Source organism: Akebia trifoliata, chromosome 1, assembly GCF_017979445.1.
Source record: "Akebia trifoliata isolate Shusen 1 chromosome 1, ASM1797944v1, whole genome shotgun sequence".
Classification (NCBI taxonomy): Eukaryota; Viridiplantae; Streptophyta; class Magnoliopsida; order Ranunculales; family Lardizabalaceae; genus Akebia; species Akebia trifoliata.
The window spans coordinates 36451270-36459591 of NC_141375.1; the positions used below are offsets into that span (position 1 = coordinate 36451270).

General features: G+C 35.9%; 1 protein-coding gene across 3 annotated transcripts; it reads right to left on the reverse strand.

The window, feature by feature from the left end:
• Positions 1-834: 834 nt before the first annotated feature.
• FLU (Tetratricopeptide repeat (TPR)-like superfamily protein) lies at positions 835-7739 on the reverse strand. 3 transcript variants are annotated; one of them, XM_086458109.1, is made up of 5 exons: positions 7582-7739; positions 4965-5257; positions 3598-3760; positions 2277-2597; positions 835-1487 (listed from the first exon to the last, which is right to left on the reverse strand). In XM_086458109.1, the coding sequence occupies exons 1-5, from the start codon at positions 7682-7684 to the stop codon at positions 1285-1287; spliced, it is 1083 nt and encodes a 360-aa protein (XP_086314235.1). In that variant the 5' UTR covers positions 7685-7739; the 3' UTR covers positions 835-1284. The 3 variants fall into 3 exon arrangements, with proteins under 3 accessions (XP_086314235.1, XP_086314224.1, XP_086314237.1); XM_086458098.1 differs by having other exon boundaries at positions 3598-3790; XM_086458111.1 differs by lacking the exon at positions 7582-7739 and having other exon boundaries at positions 4957-5097.
• Positions 7740-8322: the final 583 nt, after the last annotated feature.

Genomic DNA, 8322 nt, shown 5'->3' on the forward strand with positions numbered 1-8322 from the left:
TAATAATTTTTTTTCCATTATTGGAGAATCTTAACTAATGAGATTTATTATGTTGAGAATATCATGAACTCCTTTGCCTAACTAATTTAAATATTGGGGTTTTGCAATTGGTGGGATTCTGGTATCTGAAGATGTGCATTTTAATTGTTTTTTTTGAAAATTTTATTGGAGAAATCTGGGATGGTCTAGTATTATCAGTTTATAAAATGCCCATCAGATTGAGTGATGCCATACACCAAAAATAATATGCAGAGCATGTGGATGAGGAGTTAGGATATGTATGGCAACAAATCAGCCAGACCAATTGGTGATCTTTATTCGTTCTTTTTTTTTTTTTTTGGTTAAATTAACAATTTCCAGGCCCATGGGTAGAAAGCATTGATTTCGAAGTAGATTTTGCTTAAATCCGGTAGCCAGTAATAAGTAATCAAAGGCTTAATTTGGATCAAGACAGAGAGAGCAAGGCATCTGAAGAGCTCCATGTTTACAGATTTTGTCAAATTTTTTTATTTTTTTATTCTTTTGAAGATAGAGATACTCTTCTTTTCCGATATATTAATAGGAATCCTTAACATCAACCGTATTGTAAAATATTAAATGAATAAAGGTTAGGCGTGTTTTGATAATTTTAGAGAGTTGCTATTGGTACTCCAACTTTTACTTATTAAACCCCTATTAGAAGTAAGGTTAAGATCAAGAATTAAGTAAAAGTTGGGATACGGTTTCAATGATGTTGAAGGTAATAAGTAAGAAAATATGTGGCCTGACGTCACACATGAAGCAAAAGACAAAAGCATACATAATAGGATTCATGTTGGGCTAATGTAGAGAATATTCTGTATTACCAATCATTGATCACATTATCGAGGGTCAAAGATAAAGCTTAATGCACTCCTCTGAATGCCAACTGATGACCAGCAACCGACCAGCTCGCTTGGTTGGTTGGTAGCCTTTGAACATATTTATGGGCTTACGGTCTACATACACACATTAGCCCAATAATAGAATCACAAGCCTATTGGATTGCAGTTAAAAGTGCATTCCTCCTAGTAGCCGAAGACGTGAAGTTTCTTTTCACCTTTAGATCATTCTGAATAGTTTCATCTGGCAAGTGGGTGGTTAATAAACACAAAAGACTCAGACGCACTGCACTGCACTGCACAGCGCAGCACAGTCCCATAAGTCACCCAAAAAAAAAAAAAAAAGTCTCTCCTAATACAGTGAAGCTCACTACATTATTAAACCGGTTGAAGAAAAATAAAGGGACGGCGCAAAATTGATGAATCAATCAGTTTCCAACCTTGCAATGTAATTGTCATAGAATTTCCCAGCTCGTTCAAGATCCCCAAGTTCGGTGTAACAGTCTGCTATGGCTCCATAAGCTTCTGTGTTGCCCGAATCCTCTCCTGCTTGCTCAGAGATTGCCAGAACCATTGAATGGTATTTTATGGCTTCACGGTACTTACCCTGCCTCTGCAGAGATGCACCTGAAAGAATCCAACTCTAAAGTAAACAAGAAAGATTTAAATATAGTTGTTGGAATTTCTTAAGTTAAATTTTTTTTACATTCACATGAGTAGCTATAAGTTGCAAAACTAGGAGAGATATATACTCATGCAACAAGTTTACAGGTATAAGTATTAGAAGCACAACATGAAAAATCATTCCAACTTGATTCTATCTATAAAGTTGACCAGAGAAATGGACAACTAAAGCCATTTATCTTGTTTGGAAACTTCAGTTACTTGAGAGTGGATCTATAACTTCAAAAGAAGCTGGCTAATAACCAGCTGCACAATTTAAAAAAATTAAAAAAATACAGTTTAAGTGCTGTTTCAGGATGACCACGTTCCGTTTTTTTTGGCATATGTGTATGGTGTGGAGGTGGATACCCAAGTTCCTGAACATGTGGGAAGAAATCGACTTTCATGCTCTTCTGTTTTACAAATTGAGGATAGCTTGCCAGGTTGTTTAGTGCTGTTTTATGGGATGCATATAGGACAAAAATGGCTTTCTAGTCGAGATATTAGACCAACTCAAATATGGGTACTTCTGTAATTTCCAGGAACATTGAGCAGAGCCATTGACATGGTGAAAGAATACACCTTGGTTGCAAAATGTCGAAAAGAAAAAAAAAATTAGTTTACTGGAGGATTTCTAGCCCAAAGATAAATGGGGTGGTTATGATCTGGTCATCCCAGAAATGTTCCAAGAGAGCTCAATCAATCTATTTAGATAGGAATGAATATATACATGTATGTAGAAAGAGAACAAACCTAAGCCTCGAGCAGCCTTCTTCTCCTCAATTGGATCCTCTAGATTCTGAGCAAGCTCAAGAGCTGCCTTAAATTCCACAAATGCTTTCTCTGGATATTGATTCCTCAGGTAATTCTTCCCAGTTTTCAAATGTGAAATCAACTCATGCTTCTTCGAATCTACAATCACTTCATCCTCTGGTATTCTACTACCAATCGGTGCATAACTCAAGGTGGGAGCATATGACTCAATCTTTGCTTGCCTTCTTAATGCTGCATTGATCTGACGCAGTTGATCGTTCAACCGCTTTAATTCTCCTCTCCTCTGTCGTGCAAGCAATCCTGTTAAACAAGCACTGGGATTTTCAGTTCAATAATACTAATAATGTGAAACTATATGACTTTTTAATCTACATAGTATAGCTCCTGTTTCACGATAGAGTTTGGACACCAACACGGTTGGACCCTGATTCAATTTGGTGCACCGATTTACAGTTATTAAAAATAAAAAATATGCATTCTTTCTTTTTTTTTTTCTCCCTCACAAAAAGATGGTGGTTCAGTAACAGAACTAATTTTATTACAAAATCTGTTCGGACTTGGTCGAACCACTGGTTCGGTCCAGTTTTTAAATGACTCTGGATGGACAAAATACCCCAACTGTATAAAAAATATATATGGTTTAAACACTTGGAAAATTGGATATGCTCGGAAGGCACCTATCCGGAGTTATATCAGGTATTCCCAAGTGATCCCAAAGGCCAATCCGGACAGTGTAGGTTGAGCCATGTCCATGTTTGGGCTGATCTAGCCCCATTGAAAAATTTGAAGCCAAATTAGACATGAGAGTAAACTCAAGTCCAAGACTTTTCCTATTTTACATGGGTGTTTGGGTTCTCTGGGAGCCAATCCTGAGTTGAATCGGCTGATCCGACTCTGGATTGTTTCTAAGTTATGAAATTACGCGTCTGGTTAGGTGGGTACAAGTATGATGGAACATGGGAAAAAAGGAACAAAGCATCCCCCATGGTTGCCTCTGGTCTACCAGGTAATGCCCTTCTTGATGTTCACAAGTGCAAAGCTTAAGTCTTATAATTGTGTGTGCAGGCCCTCAGACCCACAAATTATGCTATTTACATTTGGGCATGAAGAATGCGGCTGCCGTTTAGGTTTGCATCTTGGTTGATTGAAAAAAACCCAACATAACGGAAGTAATCAAATATCTTTTAGCTAATAATTTGCAACCCACACCAAGCACACATACTATAACCTCTGAAATAAACACTAGCAGGGGTCCAGATATAGAACTAAAGATCACTTTGATGTTTTAGAGTTACCTTACCCCCAACAGTGGCCCCTATAAGGGCTACAGCAAGCAACAAAGGCATGTTGAAAAGAGGACCGTTAGCATCACATGTTTCAGCCAAAGCATCAGAAGGAACAGCCAGAATCAAAGCATTTGCCACGGTAAATGCCAGTGCAGGGTATCCAAACTGCGATATACTCTGCAGCATAGTTTCCGTGAAATGGTGAAACTAGACAATGTTAACAAGGAACAACTGAGTCACAGTTGGATCCATATTATTATTATCAAATATCAAGCCCAGAGAAAATAAAAAATAATGTTGACAACTTGCATTTATCTCAAGAATAAAACATTTTTCATCTTTTCAAGATAACTTGCAGAAAAAAATAAACAAACAAACAATGGAACAGTTCAGCAAAAGAATGTAAATTATGGTGCCAATTCTGCCATTTCACCAAAAGTGTTCTTCTAAAATAAAAGAATACATTTCTCAAGCAATAACTAAGATAATCTCCTTTTCTAGCTTTCTTCATCAAAAGACGCTTAACTTGCAGGAGCAATGACATGTTCAGGTTTGCTCAAGTCTTAAAAATGCAATAATGTAAAGCAATTAAATTTCTCATCTAGATGTATATGTGGTCAGCAGTTTATTAAAAACTATGTAACAATGACACATGCATGTGTGTCAGTGTTTGGCATGGGTATAGGATGTCTAGCACAAAACATTTGAGAAAGCCAAAATATGCCGAATTGTCTGTATAATAGAAGTAGATTGCTACTATCAAACCATGGTTGTGCTTAACAACCTGATGAATTAGTGTATGGACTATGGAATATAAACTAGACAAATCTTTTTTTTTTTTTTTTTTTTCCAGCTATCACACAATTTGTTGAATTTTGTCAAAAATTTGAAAGAATAAAATGTCAAAATGGCGGTTCACTGAAAAATCATCGACTAATCAAGTCGGAAAAAAATGGCGATTAAAAAACTGAGGATTTTTCAAATAAATTGGTGATTTTTTGAGCTGGCTCTCTACCTGACTTTTTTCTGGCCTATCCCACTACCTGAAAATTTTCCGAAAATTTCCAAGACTATCTGACTTATCCGAATAAACCAAATTGAACAACCCCACTCCCCACACCAAATAATTTCCAAATTCGAACTTGGTTACGATGTTTTTCAGAAGTCATTTTTAATAGAAAATAACTAAAATAAAGTGTTAAAATACCTTACTTGTTAGGATAATGTCTTCCTGTGTCCTTGTTACATAGATGAAAAAGGAAGTTAAATGGTTAGGGATAGAGTTTCTAGCGTTCAAGAAAGATTTTATCTGCACTGTAAAAAAAAAATTGAAGCAAATAAAAACTTAACATGCAGAATATGGGGAGACTCACCATCATACCTGATGAGCAAATATGTGTTCCACAGGAACATTGTCATAATCTGATAGCCTCTGAGAAATATGATGAGTACCCTCCCACTTATTCATCGGGAAATCATTGAGCTCTGAATACATAGACTGGATAGATGACAGTAATTGGTCCTTCACAAATGGCATATGACTTCTTCTGGATCCATCAGTGAAGGACAACACAAACCTGTACCCTTTAAATGGGACATCACACAATTTCGCTGATTTACGCAACTGTTTGACCTCAGAAGCTCGCTTAATTTTTTTTACCATATCTGGTATAGCTGCAAGAAAAAAGAGCAGAAAATTGGAGGAACTAAAGAAAGAAACCCCTATCAAGCACTTAAAAATAATGTATGAAATGCAAAATTACAAAGTGAATCAACAACATTCAAACCTAACGAACAGGAAAAACATAGAAATAAAAAGTTATAACCTAGCCATTCGAATCCAATAAAAGGCAAACAATCCCAATGATTTGGGATCAGCTAAATGAATCATGTTCTTCCATTCCACTCTCTAGAGACAAGTCGTTGTTATTGAAAGTAACTTCACATTTGCTTTTACTATCTCCATCCATGTTCTTTTGGGTCTTCCTCTTGCTCTTTTGGAACCTTCAACTTGAATATTTCTTCTAATTGGGGCTGTAATCTGTCTTTGTTGAACATGCCCAAACCAATTTAGTTGGTTTTCTAATTGGGGTTAGTCTTGCATTTTTCATGTGCTCATTTCAAATTATATCTCTCCCAGTCTTTCCACTCATCCATCTCAACATTCTCATTTCTGTTGTGCTCAATTTATTAACATGGTGCTTCTTGACGGTTAAACATTCAGCTCCATAAAGCATAGTTGATCTTACTACTGTCTTATAAAATTTTCCTTTTTAATTCGATTGGTATGCATCTATCATATATCACTCTAAAAGTGCATCCCACTTTAACCATTCAGCTCTGAATCCAATAAAAGGCAAACCATGTATAAAATAGAGTCTTTATATAACATTAACACTCCATGGAAACTCCCCCCCCCCATCCACCCATATTTCTTTGGGAAGATCACTTGACTGTAGAACTCATAATGTCAGTTGGAATATCACATCACTTGAATTTGGAGCAAATGTTTGATTAGAGATTCTATTTGTACGGTTAGAGTTCCTAATTATGTTTGTGGAGATGGAGATGTGTCCTCGAAATTCAAGACAAGGCAAAAGATGTTACTCAATATCTAATTGGGGATGTTTCTAAGACAATCATGATTGGACCCATGGCACCCAGAAGGAATAATATTGGAAGCTTTTAGAGAGGACTTGAATACAAAGCTTAATTTGTGATGGCAAGTGCTGCTTACCCTAGAGGGCTCAACCAGATATTTTGACTTCACTCATGTGAACAAACTGAGAACATGAATACCCTAAAGAAACACTAGAAGGGATGAAGTTTCTCAGCCAGCAATGGTGTCAAACATAGGACACCATTACAAAAGCAAGAATACCAGTCTCTTGAATGATTTGGATTGGTTTAAAGAATGGCTTCCATGGGAAGCATTCACTGTTGGGAATGGCTTTGCGAGAAATCATTCAAACATAGGATTGACATAAAAAGCACAACCTTTTTTGTTAGAGGATGCATGAGAATGTGAATCACCTATTTTTTAGGTGATCTTGCATGGAGCAAATTTGAAAATTCATTTATGGTAGATCTGTATTCTCTGGAAGAATCTCTGTTACTTGGATTGATGAATTAAAATGGGTGATTGAGCATTGAGTTGATCGAGATGAGCAAGCATAAAGCTTGCAATCAATGCAACCATTTACCAGATTTGGCTTGACTGTAAGAGCCAAATCTTTCACATCAACCTCTTGCCCTGCTGTGAAACCATTAAAAGGATTATCAAGGATACCAATCCAAGACTATTGATTCATTCACCTAAAAGTCAATGATTGTTATAGTGGAATGTGTGATCATTGTGAGGTGCATGAACACCAATGATTGTATTCATTGTGGAATATGTGATCATTGTAAGTAGACAAACCACTTTTCATTTTCAGGATGGTTGCTGATTGCAAGTCTTTGATGATTTACTGCAGCAGGGAAATGCTTCTTTTGGAGGCATAAAACATCAGGAAAAGGTGGTTGCCAAATCTAAAGCTACAGAAAATTTCTTAAACAAGATAGTTAAATAGACATGGCAAGTGAGATTCCGCCTTAGGGAGATTAAATCCATTTTCAACTAAAAAGAAACTAATCATGCTGATGACTTTAGTATCTTCATGTCCTTTGGTAAATGCAGCAAAATTGTATCTTGTTGACATTCCTAGCGATCTTCTGAGAATTGTCAAGTAAGTTCAGAAACTGTCGTAAATTTAAGCAAGTGATTCTCAAAATAGATCATAACTGTATCGATTACAATAACAAGATTTCTGCTCTGATTAACCAATAAAAAAAAATAAAAACAATAATGGAAATTGAAAAAAGATGTAAGTTAGAAATCCAAATGTGACGCTTAAAATCTCTTCTCGAATGCAGAAATATCAAATCTTACAGGCAGAGGAGCATACTCCACACTAAATTAGACAAAAATTTCATGGAGAGAGATGAAATTAACTGACCAGAGGCATGAATTCTTCCATGAAATTTAGTCAGATACGGTAGAGAATGCTGAATGATTTGATCGAAATTTGGGCGCGAGGATGGGAAAGAGACCAAAGCCATTGCTTCGGATAATGTCGGTGTTTCAGCAGATTATATGGGGAATTATGGGGGAGAATAGAAATGTTTTTCAACGTTGGTGAAATTACGAAAATAACACTGAAACTGAGTTATCATACGACGATCCCAAAATGATGAATGATTCTAGCCATTGAAATATTTGGAAATGATAAAGGGATTTGTTAACATGTGCCCTAACGGCACATGTCAAGATGCATTAAACACACCTTCAAATTTGATTTTTGGATTTTATTACATTAAAGGGCAATAAATACACTTTGTAAATTTTTGATAAAAAATAATTTTTTCAAGGTCATTTTCAATGCAAAATCCAATTTTCATAATGTATTTATTGAATTTTAAGTTAACAAGGCCCTTGATAGTTTACCATTCTCAAATACTTTTTTTTTTGTTTTGTTTTGTTAAGTGTGCCTTAAGGACACACGTTAAGGTGAAATAAATACACTTTGGAAATTGCATAAAAGTTTTTCCTCGCAATAAAAGTAAAAAATCATCAACGGTTATGTATGCATGTCCACATCAGAATTGTGAGAATCACAGTAAATTCTGTGTCACCCCAGCACGACTCTTTGAGTTATGGTACAAGTGGCTACAAATCATATAAAATAATGTTGAAGTGA